This window comes from Equus caballus, chromosome 16 (genome assembly GCF_041296265.1).
Source record: "Equus caballus isolate H_3958 breed thoroughbred chromosome 16, TB-T2T, whole genome shotgun sequence".
Taxonomy (NCBI): Eukaryota; Metazoa; Chordata; class Mammalia; order Perissodactyla; family Equidae; genus Equus; species Equus caballus.
This window is the reverse complement of record NC_091699.1, coordinates 48,220,404-48,238,568: the sequence shown is the minus strand read 5'-3', so window position 1 is coordinate 48,238,568 and position 18,165 is coordinate 48,220,404. Positions and strand designations below refer to the sequence as shown.

The 18,165-nt window shown below is 55.7% G+C and overlaps 1 protein-coding gene across 8 annotated transcripts in view; it reads right to left on the bottom strand.

The window, feature by feature from the left end:
• CACNA2D2 (calcium voltage-gated channel auxiliary subunit alpha2delta 2) overlaps positions 1-18,165 on the bottom strand; it is a 141,188-nt gene that overhangs the window by 53,775 nt on the left and 69,248 nt on the right. For all 8 annotated transcript variants that reach the window (XM_070238833.1, XM_070238829.1, XM_070238828.1 and 5 more), the window contains exon 3: positions 15,074-15,190. In XM_070238833.1, coding sequence (XP_070094934.1) covers positions 15,074-15,190 — 117 coding nt within the window. The remainder of the gene's footprint in view (positions 1-15,073; positions 15,191-18,165) is intronic.

The following is an 18,165-nucleotide window of genomic DNA, read 5'->3' as shown; positions in this document are numbered from 1 at the left end:
CACTGCTGCAGGCTGGAGGGGGAGATGAAGCAGAGGGGTAAGGGGTGTGGCTCTGTGGGGCGTGGGCCCTGCTAGTGATGTCCCTGTTCCTCCCTTGGGCTCGGGCCTGGCTGGAGTCTTGAGACCCTGAGCCTTTGGGGGCTTGGAGTGGGCCCGGCCCCTTGGGGTGGGAGAGGCACAACCTGTGGTGGGGGCATCTGAGGATGGGACATAGGGATGTGTCTGGATGAGTCTGTGAGTTTGTGGGGTGCTTCCCGAAAGCCCTGGGATGGAGGTGCTTAGCCTGTAGAGGAATGGGGGAGGTGACAGGAACATGGGGAGGTGGTGATTCAGTCCCTGTCTCCTGGGCCAGGGAGGGGTTATAGGCAAGGAAGTGTAAGTCAAAGTTCTCTAGAGGAGGAGCCAAAGAAAGAAGCTTAGGCTTCAGCAAGAGGAATCACAGTCTAACACAGGAAGAACTTCCAGAATTTAGTGGGCTCCCACTCTAAAATGGGAACCTGAGGGCATGGTGGCATCTCCCTCCAGAGTCAGGGATAGGCAAATGGGCCACTGCCTGGGGGAGGAGGGATGGGCCAGGCCCCCTCCAGCCCCATAATTAGAGAAGCTGTTCTGGTTCCCTGACATCAAGGACCTGTGTCCCCAGCATCCCTGGGGCCCTGATCTTTTGAGCCAGGACCTGACCTTGTGGCCCTGAGCTGAATTGGGAATGCTACATGTGAGGCTTCAGAGACCAAGTTGGTGACCTTCAGGCCCACAACACGACCCTGGGCTGCATCTTGCCCGATAAGTAACCCTGCGGGACACTTCCCCAACCTGTGACCAATGGCTCAGGAGTGACCGCGAGGCTGGTGGAGCTAACAGCACTCTCACAGGAAAGCAGGGGCCCCTTCTACTTGATGAAAACGGGCATGTGCTGCCGTACTCTTGAGTGATTATGTGGGATGTTGTGGGAGTGCGTGCAGGGCCCTTGGGAGCTGGCGCCATTCCTCAAATCTGGACACCCAGGGTTGGAGCCCTCAGAAATCTTCCCCTACAGAGCCAGGAAGGGTGACACAGCGCAGGGGCATCCAGCAGCCTTCTCTGGGCCAGGCCCTGGTTCCTCGGGGTCCGTCATGGAGACCCAGGAAGGCCTGACCTCCACTCTTTGCATGTCCTCACCCTTCCTCCATCTCTCCTTCTAAGAGGAAAATCACAGGGAAGAAAACCTCAGGGGGAGAAAGGAGAATGTTTTTAATTAAAAGTTTAACAGAATTCACATCCCGAGGGAATCGAAGCAAGAGAAGGCGGGGAGACAGAGGAGGCAGTCATGGGGCGAGGGAAAGTAGGCCACGCCAGCTGAAGGCTCCCAGCTCAAGCCTTCCAGCCACCCAGGGTCCACTGCTGCAGTAGGCTTTGGGCCACTGAGGGCTCCCTGTGCAGATGATGCCTTGGTGGCCTCTGGTTTTCCATCTGGGGAATGGGTGGGGGAGGCGGAGGCAGGGCACTCAGTAGTATGGCTCCTTCCGCCTGGCCTCACCTCTGGGGACCAGGAGAACAGACATTCTTGCTCCCTCCAAGAGGAGGATGAGGCCTGATGTCCCCTGGCTATAGCTGTCATGCTTGGTCAGGGCCAAGGCCTTGGTCACATGTGACCCACTGGGGAGCTCCATATGTGCCCTGTCCACAGTCCACTGTCCCAAGCAGCCCCCACCTCACAGCTGGACCAGACCCTGTTTGGGGTGGGTTAGAGGGAGGGTGTGGTGTTCAGAGCAGCTCACTCACTGTGGGACCGTGTCCAATGGGTAGGGGTGGGCACAAAGATGATAATGAAGATCATTGGGGTTCCTATTAACCAAGCATTTGCTGCACACCTGGCTGTGGGCTCAGCCCATCCATGCACGGTCAAGTGTGCTGAGCAGAGGTCATCCGGTGTCTTGCCCTGTCATCCCTGCCTACTCACCCCCAGCCTGTCTGCCATAAACATGCCCACCATGGGCAATGCCACTTAGTTGCTCATTAGTCTGAGCTCAGCTTGGGCCTGAGCAGTTCCTGGGTTTGAGCAGGTGTGCATAGGGGCTCCTGGGGCAGGGTTTGGTCAGGCATGCGCTGTCCCTCCCTCCTGAGACCAGGAGGGCTCTGATAGCCTCAGGCCCTGCCCACTGACCTCCACCCGCTCAGGAGGCCCTGGGTCCAGGATGTGTGTCAAGGGGGCATGTATCAGTACATGGGGGAGCCTGTGTGAGGTGGCCCCACACCAGAAATCTTCCTCTACCTCATCTCCTCCTACCTTTTCCTGGGAAAAGGAAAAAGCAAGAGGAAAATATGACAGATGAAATATTTTGCAAAATGAACTAATTACACAGCAGTCACACAGGGAGATGAGATTAGCAAAAGAATATTTTAATAAAAGGAGGCCTAGGTATGCACATGAGTGGTGGGGAAAGGTCAGTGTCACCAATGGGAGATTGTGGAGCTGGTGCTTCTGCCCAGGCCCTGTGGAGTGGGGACAGCAGCCCCCTCACTCACTTAGGTCACACAGCTCAGTCCTGGACCATGTGGGAGTCACAACCTCAGGGAAAGGAGCAGGCATGGGCATGTGCGAGAGGACACACACACTCACGTCCACAGACGCCCCTCCACGAGATACATGTACATGTTGTGCCCAGGAGAAGGAAGAACACTCACACTCTCGTGTGCTCCTCTCTACACCCTCGTCCCCTAAAAGCTTGTGTCTTGGGGTTGGGGCTTATGCTTATGGTGGGGGTCCCACACATAAACAACTGAGACAGAGGACAGTGTAGCTGAGGCCATGTCATTAACTGGCTGTCACTACTGTCCATTGGCTCAACACAGATAGGTCCAATTTCTCTGTTTAAATGACCATTACTTATCTGCTGACTCTGGGGACAGGCTCCTCTCACCTGACTGGTGTGGGTTTGCATCAGCCCAGGGTGCTCCTCCCACTCCATGGTGCCCTACCCCAACTCCTCGGCCCTTGGCACTACAGGTGCACAGAAAGATGCTCTGGGACCTCAAGCCCAAGTAGTCCAAAATCGCGCTCCCAACAGGGCCCTGAGAACCCTAGTGCCCAGAGTCAAGGGTCCAAGATGCAAGCCCAGAAAAGCTTCAAACCCCTCAGAACTCCAGGCAGGAAGGAGTAACTGATGCTAAACTTGCACAGGGACATCGGGATGTGAGTGGGTCTCGGTGGAAGGCCACACTTGCCACTCCCTGTGACTGCAAGCTCCCACTGCTGCACCCCAAGCTCACCTGGGTTCCCTCTGGAGGAGGCGTCAGCAAACATCTGAGGATAGAAGGCAGGAGGCAGGCAGGAGTGTTGCCCACTTGCTGACAATCCCCATTGGTTCCTAGAATTCAGCCTTCTTACTCTGAAGCCTGTCCGGTCCAAGGTCCCCTGTCCCTGTAAGTGCCACCTTCACCAACTTTCCTCTTCAGCAAGAGTTCTCCCAGACTCTTCCTCCCTTAGCCTGGTAAAGCTAACCTACCTTGCTGCCTCGTCTGATCCTGAGTCACTCTCCCCTCTGCTCCCAGCCCCTGGTACAGGCCGCTGTCCCCTCTCCTGACAACCACAACTAAGCCTGACCACCCTGTGGGCTGGAGTATAACTCCCCACCCTAATCCAGAATCGGAGGGTCCAGTCTTGCTCTCCTCCTCCAATCTACTCCAGCAGCTACACTGGACTCTGTCTGATCCCCCCCAGATTCCCCCTCCATGCTGTTCCCTTTCTCAGAATGCTCTTCCCACCCTCAGAGAGGCAAACTCCTCCTTCCCTCCAGCCTCAGTCTCAGTGCTACTTTTCTGTGCTTCCAGGTAACTGGGATGCTTTTTCATGAAATCCCAAAGTGAGGTCAAGCAATGAGGATCTTCCCTGTGGCTCAACCGTGTGCTACCCCCCGCCGGCTTTGTAACAGGGGTAACCACATGGCACACGCATGTCTATGAGCTGGCCAAGCTCTCGGCAATCCTGCCATATGGACGCTCATCACCACATTTTATAGACAGGGCAACTGAGACTCAGAGAAAGGAAATCACCAGCAAAGGCCATGCAGCAGGTGCATCAGTGCTGTAGCTGCCCTGGAGGCCTCTGTCTCCTGGGTGAGTAACCCTCAAAAGCTCATTTCTGGAAAACATACTGATGAAGTGGGTGGGGGTCTCATTCTGGAAGTAAATAGGACTCAGAGGCACGGCTCTGCCATGTGGCCAACTGCCCGGCCCCCAAGTGGTAGAACAGCCTTGGTTGAAGGGTGGGGACCCAGGTTCTCTCCAGGCTCAGGACAAGTCGCTCCCCCTCTCTGAGCCTCTATTCCCCTGTGTCTCTGACAGTTGCCCCTCAGTACCAGCTGCCAGCCAAAAGCTACCCACATCTGCCCTCCCCAGGGCTGTGGCTCCTCCACCCAGCCCATGCCTGCACAGCTCACGCATGGATGTCAGCTTGCCTGGGTCAGGTCCCCTCGAGTCCTCTCCTGGTGTTCTTTTTTTTTTGAGGAAGATTAGCCCTGAGCTAACTACTGCCAGTCCTCCTCTTTTTGCTGAGGAAGCCTGGCCCTGAGCTAACATCCGTGCCCATCTTCCTCTACTTTATACGTGGGATGCCTACCACAGCATGGTGTGCCAAGCAGTACCACGTCTGCACCCGGGATCCGAACCGGCGAACCCCGGGCCGCCGAGAAGCAGAATGTGCGCACTTAACCGTTGCGCCACCGGGCCGGCCCCTCTTCTGGAGTTCTGATTCCCTGTTCTGATCCTGTCTCGCTGCCTGTCTCTCCATCTGTCCATGTGCTTGACTGCTCAGGCATCCTCTCCTTGGATGCTGCTGAATCTGATGACTGGGAACACAGGGGACGAGAGGGCTGGGGCTGGGGAGGTCAAAGGGATTCTGCATAGGGGGTGGGGAAGCCCCAAACTTGGCCTTCAAAGGCTGGAAGGCTGCCTCTGCCAGGAAGGCCACCTCTGCCAGGAAGGCCCCCTGATCTCTTAAGTCCTGCTTCCTGTCTGGGGCTGCCCTTGTTGGTTCTGGACACCTGCCGAGCCTAGGCCTGGCAGACCTGTGGGTGAATATGTGAGTCATAGGTAGGGAGCTGCCCACTTGCCCACCCACCCCAACCGCCCAGGGAGGGGCTAGACCCCAGGCACTTGGGCAGCTGGCGGATGGGGCCTTACACCCTCAGCTATCTCGATAACCGGGCTCCAGCTGGTGTTGACACAGCAAACATGCCGCGACTCCCATTCGCCAAGGCTCAGAGTGGGCAAACACAGGAAGGCTGGAACAAACGGCCCAACAGCCGTGATCAGCCTCTCAAACAAGGGCCCCAAGGCCTGTGCCAGGAGGAAGGAGGCATTGAGCAGCCTGGACAGCGTGGCCCACAGGGGTGGGAGCTGGGGATGGGCCCTGAAAGAGGCATCTAGAGAGGGGCGGGCTGGTACAAGGTCCTTCAGCCCAGGTTGCTCCACAGGCTGGGTGGAGCTAAAGGGGCACAGGTCAGTATAGTTCCTGTGGCCTGACTCATGTGATACCTGACTCATGAGCATCCCTTGCTGAATTGGTGTCACTGAGACCCAGGCATAAACTCTGATGACAGATCTGTGAGGCTACACTTGTTCCTACTGCACAAGTAAGGAAACTGAGGCCCAGAGAATGTAAGATTTTCCAAGGGCTCAGGGCTGCTCAAGTGCAGAGTTGGGGCTGCAGCACAGCAGTGGGTGAGGCCCGATTCTTGGCCACCTTCTTGCTCCGGGCCTGGTCACATGCACCATGTACCATGTTGTACCTGTCTGAGGGGAACTCATAGCCAAAGGTTCTTTTTGAGAGCAGTGCAAGGACAGGACTGTGTGGGTTGTGGTCACTAGACAAGGTCTCAGCTAGACTCCAAGGAATGGCATCTGCATTGGGCACAGCCCACGCACACCTCTGCTCAAGACCCACCTCACAGTGCGTCTGTACACATGCTCAGCAGAGCCAGGTAGCAGGCAAGACCCGCTACCACCACATGCATGCAGACACGCATGCATTCTCTCTACCTCTGGCCTTTAGACTTTGCCGTGCCCTCTGCCTTTAACCCTCATCCTCTCTTACTTTCTTCTGCCTGGCTAAATCCCCAGCAAACCCTCCCTGTATCCCAAGGTCCACTACACCTGGTCAATACCCACAGGCTTACCACCCTGACTCCATACTTTGTGGCACGGGTCATATCACTGTCACCTTGAGCAGACTGCACTTCTTGAGACAGGGCCCCGCAGGTCTATTCCTGCTGTCCCTATACCTGGAGATCTAGTATAGCACTTGTACCCAGCCGGTACTCAGCACTCAGTAAACAGAAGCTGAGGGAAGCAAAGGGCATCTGAGGCACCTGGTATCCCAAGATGAGACAAGCCAGGTCAACTGGCCTCCTCCAGGAAAACCTTGGGGGCCCTGCCTGGGGTCCAGCCTTCAGGTGTGGGCTTGGAGAAGACAGCTGAGAGGTCCATGAGGGGCCTCACAGGGCCTTCTCATCACCCTAAGCCCCTCCCCTTGGGGCTGGCTCCACGGCCCTGTACCCTCCCCACCCATACCCCTTGTGAGCCGTCGTTCACTTCTCCCACAGTGCCCATTGCCACAGCAGAGGCATTGCTCGCGATGTATTTTAAGCCACAGAAAATGGAGGAGAGAGGTGACTGGCTGCTCCCAGGGTTGCCTGCACTGCGAAGGGGCCATGCCTGAAGATGTGCAGCTACTACCACAGAACTTGAGCAGTGAGCTCTGCTCTCGGCTTTTGTCACCTCTCCCGTCCCCTCTCCCCTCCAGTGGAAACACTGATGCACAGGCTGCACCTACTGGGTTCCCTTCCCAGCCCAGAAGACTAGTCTCAGTAGACTCAGCCTGAGTCCCTTCTGCTCACACTCCCTGCTAGGCCAGGGCTCAATGCGTTCCTTCGTCCCTTTCTCCACCTTTGAAAATTGTACCCACCTTCCACGGTTCAGCTCAAACATCACTTCTGCCAAGCTGTTTTCTTAGACTTGCCCCTCCCATGTCAGCTGTTCTGCACGCTGGGACCCCATAGCTTGTTGTCTGTCTCCTCAAAATCTGGGGTCCTGGAGGGCAGGGGCTACCTGGGCCACTGACTCACCCTGCCTTAGATACACCTCCCCCGTCCCCCAGCCCTTGCACATGAAGATTTCAGAACAAAGGGCCAGAGGCTATTAAAACTCAATTAAATTTCTCACTTCTCTGATCCTGAGTTAGACTGGTTTGTCCCTGTGGCACCCGCAGGTCCTCTTACTCTGCCTCCTAGCATCTTCCCTCCATTGCCAGCTAGGACCCCCCACGGAGGTGGGCCGATGCAGGAGAGGATCCTTCCTCAGCGCAGGCTTCTCTGGGGAGTGGAATCCGGTGTGTTTCCCTCCGGCCAAGGGTTCATTTCCCCCATTTGGCCAACCGCCCCCACACCCTAGATTCCCGCTCCTGTGGTGGGTAGGGATCTCAGGGCCATGGCTGCCAGTCTGCGTCTGTAGCCCTCTCCAGCCCAGCCTCCCTCTCCAGCTGTCCCCCGTGTCCCGTGATCAAGGTCCTGCCTGTGGGCCCTTGTTTGTGTGCTGCCCTCTGCCTGGCAGACCCTCACCTTTTCCCTCCCCAACGCTGGGCTCCCTTTCTGCCCTAGTCCCTGGGAGCTCTGGGAGGGGCAGACACACAGGCTCAGGAGCCAGGGTGAGCAGGGGGAATTGTGAGCCTGTCTCAGCCAGGCAGTGGCTGGGCAGGCATTGTCTCTGAGCCTCTGTTTCCCCATTTGTAAAATGGAAATTCTGCCCCAATGAGGGGAGACTGGCACCACATGTAGGGCCAGGCTGGGGACAGTAGAGAGGGTTTGCTGAAAGACTGAATGAGCAAGTGAACAACAGGGAGACTGAATGGTACTCCCAGGGGATGCGCCTGGCATCATGAGCAGGACCATCAGGCAGGAGAGGCTCAGACATCCCCTCTTGGGGCGAGACATGGGCCTGGGGAACCTTGGCCAAGGTGTCCCCACAGGAGGTGGGTGAAGTTGGTCATGGCAAGCAGGATGCTGAGCTTCCTGGCCTGACAGGTGGCTGCATTCAGCCCTTTCCCTCTGACCTCAGCCACTGGGGAGAACTCAGCGGTAGGGGAGTAGGTGTAAGGCTGATCCACCAAGCTCTGTGGGCCTCAGGGACATTACACTCCAGGGCCCTAGACTTCTCCTTTGACTAGCAGATGCTAAGGGATGACCACAGCTCTTCTGACTCCTCATGAGGCCCCTGCACCTTAGAGGAGGAGCCAGGAGAGGGGCCTCCTCCTCAGGGGCAATCCCAGGGAGCAGGGAAGCTCAGGCCCTGGGTTCATAGCTTGCTTTCCTGAGGCCTGACAGGCCAAACTTGGCCCTTGTCTGACCACCACTAGGGCGGGCAGGTGGGCGAAGAGGAGGGAATAATATGTTTCCCCTGAGGATCCTTCCGCCATGCCCTGGCCACATCCCACTTGCATTGTCTCTCTCTTTGTTCCCAGGGAGGCCAGCTCCCTGCACTACCAGCTCAGTCTGGAGGTCTTCAAGGGGTCTCTGGGTTCTCGGCCACCTGGTATGGATGCAGGCAATCGAGGCCGACCCCACACACATATCCACCAGTTGCTGGGAGCAGCGTGTATTTGCCCAAGGTTCACGCTGACTCCCAGGACCCTTGGGTGCATGGGGAGTGGACAGAAGGCTACCTCCTCCAAGGAGCTCCCTCTGACCCCTGTTCTGTGTGGTTGCTCTCTAACACCGCATGCTACCTGGTCTCTCCTGAGTGCTCACCACCCCCAAGTCCCTTTTCTTGTTTCCTTGCTGGCCAGTGGCCTCCCTCTGTAGGCAGAGGTCCCCAAGGGCTCCCACACATAGGCACTCACTGAATGCCCATTCACTAATCAACACTCTCCCCTCCCTGGGGGCCTCAGTCGGCTCCTCTGGGTGGCAGTGACAGCTTGCCAGGAAGCAGCAGCACTGTTTGGGTGAGGGGAGAATAATCAGCCATAAACGCTGCAATCAGGGAGAAAAGGCTGCTCGGGCCCTTGGAGCCCACGCAGGCGCCTAATTGGCTCCACAGGTCTGCGGCTCCTTTCAAGAGCGGGAAAGTGGAAGGGTCAAGATCTCTTAATGTTTGTAATGGAGGGGAGGCAGAAGCCACTGCCAGCCCCACATAAACACCTTTTAATTGCCCAGAGGAGAGTGGGTGGAGGCAGCCAATGCTACAGAATCCCCTGCTTGTCTGTCCACTCTTAGTGTTCCTTTTAGAGCTTCTTTGTTCTAGAGTCAGACCCCAGAGGCTGACCTCTAGGCAGAAACCAGAGTCATAGCCCTGGCATCTGTTCTACAAACGTTCATGAGGCTCCTACTCTGGGCCAGGCCTCGGCAGTAGTGACACCCATGGTCTTGTGTTCCCAGGGTCGATCTGTTTGTCCAACCCTCATCAATGAATGCATCAGGGGATCCAATTCTGAACTGGCCTCCAGCTGTCTCAGTGCCAAACTTTTCCCCCAAATCCTTGCTGCCTCCTGCAGGCAGCCCCAAGCTCACTATTACCCCCTTGAACTGAAGAGATCTTCTTCCTGCTGGGGCTGCTCCATTCCATCTGCACCTCTCTGAGGTCCCCAGCGTCCTTCTGATAGCAGAGCTTCTATTCACCATGGCTGCATCTCTCTGTCTCATTAGACCAGTAGTTCTCAACCAGGGGAACTTTGCCCCCAGGGGACATTAGGCAATATTTGGAGAAATTTTTGGTTGTTACAACTTGGGGAGTGGTGTACTACTGGCATCTAGTGGGTAGAGGGCAAGGATGCTGCTCAACACCCTACAATGCACAGAGCTGCCCCTGCTCAAAATGTTGATAGTACTGACATGAAGAAACCCTGCATCAGATGAAGCGTGAGAAAGAAAGCAGGCAGCGAGTAAGTGGGAGCTAGGCAGAATGTTCTCCTTCTTGACAAAGAGGATGGTCTGCCCCACAGGCCCCAGCCCCCAGGCTCCTTCTCTGGCTCTTCCTCCTGCTCCTCTAAACACCCAGCCCAGAGCCCAGTTCCTGAACAGACCCGGCCACACTGCCAACTACGCATCAGTTTAATTGGGTTAAGTGGCCATTAGCGACAAAAGCAGGACGGCTATGTGCAGAAGCCTTTTTAATTTACTCTTTAAATGATGCTCGCTCCCCAGAGAGGCCACTGATGGGGGGAATGCTGCCCACTGGAGCCCCCAGAACCAGGGCCGCAGCTGCACCTCCTCCTGTTCCAACCATCTGGGCCTCACGGAGGAGGGGTGGGACAGGGGGCTCAGCCTCTTATCTCCACTGCCCAAGGAAGAAACTGAAGGGGCATGGATTTGTCCAAGGTCACTAGGTCATCCCAGAGCAAGACCCTGTCAGAGGAGAACAGAGCCCTGTCTCCTCTTCCCTCAGCCCTGTGTCCCTGTAGAGAGCAAATACCATGTGACCACTAGTAGTAGCACAGAGGGCAATGTCGGGGGGCAGTTTGTGGGATCTGGAGCCCAAGTGCCTGGATCTAAAGCCTGGTTTTGCTGTGAGACCTCGGGGAGTGGCTTAACCTCTCTGGGGCTTAGTTTTCTCAAATGTAAAATGGGGATACAAGAAGTAACCCCTGGCTTGTAGCAAAGATTTGGAGAGATCTGGACTGTTCAGCTCATCTTAGGCCAGGCACTTGGCAAGTGCTCAGAAAGACTCCAGTAATCATGGGAAGGAATTATTTCTGCCATTTTAGGGGAAACGTCCTGAGCTCTGAATCTTCATGGAATCATCTGTGGTCTATTGAAAAATACCGAAGCACAGCCTAGCCCTGGAGAATCTGATGCATTTGGTCTGGGGTGGCGCCTGGGCACCAGGACTTAAAAGCTCCTCAGGTGACAGCAAGATGCAAACATGGTTAAAAACACTCCAAGAAGGCAAAGGTATGAAGGCGCAGCATCTGGAAAGGTTTTGGCCACGGGACAATGGGAAATACCTGAGGTGGAGCGTGGGGAACATGAGCCTAGTAGGAAGGGCCGAGCTTGAGGGCTGAGGTCTCTAGGTCCAGGATCCCAAGCCAGGCTTCTCCACTGCCTCTGGCTTGTTCGGGGTTGGAAGTGAGAGGACTACCTCGAGAGCAGGCTTCTAGATACCACAGTCATGTCCCTCAAGAACCTGCTCTGGCCTGGCTGCCCTGGCCCTGGGCTTCCCATTCTCCAGGAACCAAGCCCACTGAGCCACAGTGCCCTTGGCCTTGTCCCTGAGAGAAAGCTGGAATCCCCCACACTGGGGTCACCCCTCTCCTTATCCAAGGCACCGCCTCTCCTCTGAGTCACACAGCAGAGGTGCCAAGGATGGTGCTGAAGGTGGCATAACTTCAGGGACATTGTTTTCACTGTGGCCTTTATAAAAGGTGGCTCCTGGAGCTGTGAAAGCAGATGTACTGAGCAAGGATGGTCTCCTGTCCCTATTTTATGGAGGGGGAAACTAAGGCCTGGGATGAGACTGGACAAAGAGCTCCAAGAGGGCAGGAACAGGGCCTATCCTTCCCCACTGCACCCCAGCACTGCTCTGACACACAACAGGCCCTTACTGAATGTTAATGAATAGATGAAGGAAGGAGTACAACCACGAAGAGATGACCTTTCTGAGAGAGGACCTGTGTGCCAAGGTCCCAGCTGGAAGGACAGGAGAGTTCCAACTCGGCCTCCAATGTGCTATAAGAACTTAGGCACCTCCTTACCCCTCCTGAGACTCAAGACCTAAGAGAGTGGGCCTTGGCTCAGAGGACCCATCTCCCTGGGTACTAGAATTTCCAAGTCAGGTCCCCTCCATGTCTCCGAAGCTGAGGCCCCAGGAGGTTTCCTGGAGTTGGGGACTCTGGTTGCTTGTACTGCATGGCCCCTGAGCTGGCCTGCTCCTGCCTGACTTTTGGCCCCATAAATCACCCTGTACAGCTTGGAGGAACTTATTACAAACATCTGATTGTCCCCGATTAAATGAGACAATGAACTCTGTCCTGCATTGTTCAGATCCCATTTTGCAAGCCTAAAATTAAAATTCCAGACCAGAGTAAGGAAATCAAGTTGGATTACTGGATGGGATCCAGGGAGAGAGGGGATTATTGGAGTAGTGGGTGATAGGGTCCAGCCCCTCAACATCCCTCACTCTATATGCATTCAGGCTACAAACAAATATAGAAAAGGAGAAAAGGGCCAAAACTTGATTAAAAGCAAATTTAAAACATAATTAAGGGGCCATCCTGGTGGCATAGCGGTTAAGTTTGTGTGCTCTGTTTTGGCGGCCCGGGGTTCCCCAGTTGGGATCCCAGGCACGGGCCTGTGCAACGCTTATTAAGCCATGCTGTGGCAGGCGTCCCACATATAAAATAGAGGAAGATGGGCACAGATGTTAGCTCAGGGCCAATCTTCCTCAGCAAAAAGAGGATTGGCAGCGGATGTTAGCTCAGGGCTAATCTTCCTCAAAAACAAACAAACAAACAAAACCAAAAACATAACTAAGACCAAAGGTCATCTTGAAAAATTAGGACCAAAGCAGGGGAAGGATGGTCCTCCCTTTCCTCTGGGGATATGGACAGGAGCATCCCGAGGACCTGGAGCCAGGGGACACTGCAGCAGGGGGAGTTCACTGGCGAGGACAGTGCTGGGCTCCATGCACACCTCAGGAATAACGTGGGGAGTCAAGGGCCTGGCTCAGAGTCAGAGTGACCTGGGTTCAAATCCTGGCTCTGCCACATCCCGGCCTTATGCATGGCACAGCTGAGTCTCAGTGTCCCCCTCTGTGAAGTGGGCCTCTATCATGGGGTTGCTGTGAGAGTGATGTGTGACAGACTCAGCATATGGGGAGTCCCAAACAGTGAGGGCCTTTTTCCACCATTTTTCAATTGAAAATAATTGTATTTAGCACCAACTGTGTACCAGGCCACGGGCTGGGCTGCAGATGCAGCAGCAGGAGACAGACATCTGTTTTGCCTCATGGGGCAGGGTCTGGCATGCAGGGTGCAGGGAGAGGGTTGGGATCAGGTCTTGGGCTCCCTCCTCCCTCAAGCTGTCAGGGTTTGTACTTCCTCTAGGAGTGAGGAAAGGAGCCTGGGGAGGGACCCCAGCCCTATGCTGTCCAGAAAGGATGGGCAGGGGCTGGGCCCTGGGCTCCATGTGTGGAGTACAGGTCAAGCATCTGTCACTGCCACCACTCAGCACCCTCCACTGAGGCGACTGGCCCTAAAGCCTGGTGGGTAGCAGGTCTAAAGGCCTGAAGGGTGCCCCTTCCCAGATTTATCAGACAGTTGACACAAGTTCAGGACTAGTGGCCTGCACTTTGTAAATGGGATGGGGGGCCAGCGCAATAAAGCAAGGAAGCAGTGGGCGAATGAGGGGTCTGCAATGAACGGGAGAGAGAGACAGAGAATCAGAGAAAGGAGGGAGAGCGTCCAGGTTGGGCCCAGTTCTAGAAAAGGCAAGGGGGTGGACATGATGTGCTGGCTAGGGGAGGTGAGTGGATGTTTCCCACAATCAGGGGAGACACCATTGGGTCCAATGGGGACTGCTGTCACAGCTGAAGGTTTAGCTTTGCCTCCTCCCTGTGACAGTTCATTTCCCCACTTCTCTCCCCACCTGTGACTAGGAGATCCCGAAGGTCAGGCTGAGCTGGGCCCAGCTCTGGGTCCTCTGGTCCACATTGGGTGGGAGGTTCTCAGATTCCGCCTTCTCTGGATCTCTGGTCCCAGGATACCAGTCTCTCCCTATTCCATGACCTCAGGGCACACAGGGGCAGGCAGGAGACCCAGCTCCTGGGGAAGGGGATCCTTGTTCTCTCCTGGGGCCTGGATGGGGGAGAGGGGGGGTTGAACTCGGTGGCAGCCCTAACTTGACCCTGCCAGGCCCCTGGCCTAAGCCTGGGTGTGGCTTGTATGGACTTGCTCATCTTTTTTTTTTTTTTTAATAGCTTTGAGATATAATTCACATATCATAAAATTTACTGACATAAAGTAGACAATTCCGTGGTTTTTTAGTATAGTCAGAGTTGTGCAACCATCACTACCATCTAATTTTAGAATATTTTCACTCCCAGAAAGAACCCTGTACCCATTAGCAGACACTCCCTAGCCCCACACTTCCAGCCCTAGGCAACTACTAATGTACTTTCCGTTTCTATGGATTTGCCTATTCTGAACATTTCACAGAAATCGGATCACACAATAGGTGGTCTTTTGTGAATGGCTTCTTTCACTTACTATAGTGTTTTCAAGTTCATCCGTGTTATCACATGGATTAGTACTTCAGGCCATTTTATTGGACTCGTCTCTCTGACACAGGCTGGGGCAGCTGCAGTTGGGCCTCTGATCTGAGGGCAACGTGGACCCCCTCCTCATTTACTGCACAACTCGCCCAGGCTACTCTGCAGCTCCAGAAGCCCCTCCCCATTGCTCTCTCTGGGTTGGGTAGAGTACCAGGGGTCTGCTGGCTTTGTAGACCAGTGAGGGCAGCCCAGCAGGTTCTGTCACCTCACAAAACCGCAGTGCCTTGGAGTTGACAGGTGCAGCCTCTTTGAGTATAGATGGAGAGACTGAGGCCCAGAGGGAGGCAGAGAAATGCTCAAAGTCATGGGCAGAGCAGGGGCTCCAACCCCTAGCATCACATGACCACAGCCTTCTCTGTGGGGCATTCAGAGCCCTTCCATGTTCCCTCCCCATCAGAGCCTGCAGCCCACCCTCCCAGCCATCAATAGGTCACTATCCTGGCCAGGTGCTCACCCAGGGCACACTCACAGAGCAGAGGACTGGGAGGACTCCAAGCCCAATGGGGGGGGGGGGAGGGGGACCTGTCTTGGTCCTACCTTCATGCCCATACAGGGCCCCTGAGACCCCAGGTCATCCCTCATGCTGCCTACTCCAGCTACAACCATCCTGCTCCTGCCATAGCTGCCCACAGTCCACAGGGGCACAGCCCTGCCAATGATGGTCCAGCCTGAATTCAGAGGGCCAGGAGGGCCGTGCCTTCCTGGTGGGTTGGGACATTGCACTCGCAGTGCAGACCAATCTGCCTGGCTCTCCCTCAACACATACAATGGCACCTACCTTTAGGGCCTGCACCTTCCTGTCCAGCAGGCTCTCAATATCTCCCGCCACCTTCTCCACCAACTTCTGAGGCTCGTTCTCCTGCACCTCAAACAGATTCCGGTTATCCTTGTAGATCTGGAAAGAAGCAGAAGCCTGGGGTGAGGCCAGGTGGTCCCACATTCCCATGCCATGGTGCTGCATACCCTTTCTGTACAGCTCACCACAGTGCACTTCTCACCTGCACCTCAACCCTGGCTTTGGCCACTGAAAGAGAGCATGGCAGTCTAGGGGTCGGCCCTAGTGCTTTCACAGACTTGGAGGAAGAGCAAGGCCATGGGTTCTCCTGCTTGCATTGATTGTGTATGGTTTGGTAAGATGGGATTGTCACTGCCCTCTCAGGGTTCCCCCTCCAGGGACCATAAGCAGCACCCTGATGACTAGTTCAGAGTGGCTGACAGCAGCAGAGGGGAAAGGGTGGGCTGGATAGGAGGCAGGGTGTCAGGAGGAGATGAGCCAGGAAGCAACACTGCACACCACACAACAACATGAAGATGCTCTCACACCCACACATGTACATACACCTACACACCCACATGTGCATCACACATACACAGCTACCCTCCACATGAGCTCAAGCATCCATACCCTTTTTTGCTGGCGCTGCCCCAGGGCAGAAACTGTAGCGGGAGCTCTGGGTGCCCCTAGGGACTCCTCTATCATTTGGGGCACAGAATGAGGGGGCAGGGACCAGGAAAGAAGAGACATGTGGAGGGAATGAATCTGCCTCTCCCTTCTCCTTGGGGGTGGGCCTGTGCGCATGCGTACAGTGGCGGGGGGGGGGGGGAGGTATAAATCTGACAGTCTGTACCTGTGTGTGTGAGTGTGTGTTACGGCTCAACACATATCCATCTGTGTGTACATGCCTCCACGATGGGGGTAGGGCAGGGTTAAGGCCTCTAGATGAAGCCTGGGGGTTCTAGGTGAGTAGTAGAAGCAAGGTTTTATGGGTGTCTTTGTTCATGGCTAGAGTCTTGGGTGTGTGCAGGTGCATGTGTGTATGCATCACACACTCCTGCGTGTGTCTCTGAGCCTGACTGGGTTCATATGTCTATCCAGGTGACCCCAGGAGATGCGTGCCTCAAGCTGGCTCCTTCACCAGAGGTCAGAGGTCGGACTGCCACGACTGAGCTGCCACCACCAGGCTGTGCCATCAGCCTGTGCAGAAGCGGAGGGATGTGGAGAGACAGAGAGAGGAGGTGATGAGGAGGAGATAAGGAGGTGGGAGAGGCAGCTGATGAAAGACAGACAGGCAGCAGAGATAAGGTCAGCAGAGTGACAGTGAGAAGAGATGTGGGGAGATAAGGCCTCAGGCATCTGACAGGGGGAGGAGGTGGGGGACCTGGTGCCTCCCGGGCCCCTGCCCTGCTGCTCAACCAGCATCTGGCAGTCCAAGGGTTAAAGCACGGCACAAAGCTGGCTCAGGCAATCTCCTCCTCCCGCCGCCCCCCATCCCTCCCAGCTTCTCAGCCTCTTTTCTTTTTGTCCTTCTCTTAGAACAAAATAATTTGTGGTGAAGTCACTCCTTCCCACAGAGCAGTGGCGATTAGAGGGCGATTCACGAGGCCTGGATGCAGGGCTGGGGAGGATGGAGGCCTCAAGTGGGCACCAGCCCAGGCTGTTCCCTGGGTCCCCCTGGGGCCCTGCCTGAGGACAGAGGCCCCCAGATGAAAGACAGTGATGGAGACAGAGGTCCAGGAGAGGTCAGAGCCTGGGGGTCACTGGGAAATGCAGGGAGCCTGGAGCCCAGTGCCCACTGTTGGGGAAACTAAGGCTCAGAAACAGGAGAGGACAGGTCAAGGCCACATGACTGTGAATGGTAAAGCCAGGTCCCCCATCCTCAGTGACCCCTCCTTCCCAGGTTTCAGGACACTAAAAATACACCCTTTCCAGACCTTGGACTACGGCCCCTGGGTGTGCTGAGGCCATGTCTCAGCTACACTGGCTGAAGCCTCGGCCAAGCATACCCCCAGAACACTTGTGCCAACAGGGGGTGCAGCTACCTGTCTTCTCAGGGCAAGGAATGAAGTGACCATACCTGACTCTCTGGTCAAGCTCATTCCCAGGTGCCCCAATCAGAGCTGTCCATGGCAGTGGCAGCCCAGGGATTGGAGGCTTGAACATGAGGCTTCCTGACAACTCTCCTTGAGGAACCAGGGAGTCCTTCCCTGCCAGGTCCAGGGTGCCCTTTGCAGCCTTACATCGTGACTGGGCCAGGGCTTGGGGGCCTCAGACGGAGTGGATCTCCAGGTGGCAGGGTCACACCCCAGGGCCCTGACAGGTGACACAAGACTTGAAAGCAAATGCCCTGCTAATTCTGAACCTCAAGAGTTACCCCATCTCTGAACCTCAGTGTCTGATCTATTAAATGAGAGAATGGCAGTCCCCACCTCACAGGCTGACCAAGGACCAAAAGGTTCATTCAAGAGGAACCTATATTACTGTCACTACTGCTACTGTTTAGGATGACCAGAATTCTGCAGAAGGAATCACAGTCCCCTTCCTGCCTGCACTCTCTCCCTGCTAGGTCCACACACTTAGGATACAAAGCCATCGGCACCATTCCTGAGCAGGCAGCCTCTGTCTCCCCAGGGTCTGCCCACCTCCAGTGCCACCCCTCCTCCCAGGCCTTCCTGGGCAGCCCCTCCCCAGCCATCCTGTCCTTGTCTCCGACACCTCAGCCTTAGCCCAGGAGGTGATAATAGGAGAACCTAGCACAGGGACGCCAGTCTTAGGGCACAGCCACAGCCAGCTCCCTTCCATCTCTCCCTAAGCACCAGGCATGTGTGTAACGGACCCTCAGCAAATGCACGTGCCCAATTCTACGTTAAGAGGAGCTCTGGGCCAGCTGGACCTGCTCTGACTCCTCCACTTCTGCCTGCAGCTGTGCTACCTTGTAGAGCCTGGGGCTGCATCTGCCATGCTTTTTTCCTGCCCCACTTCTACGCAAAGACCCACTATGATATCATCCCACTGGCTCCTGATGCCAGCACTCAAGGGCCCACCAGCCCAATGACCTGGCATGCACCTGCAGACCTCTGGGTCCCTGGTCC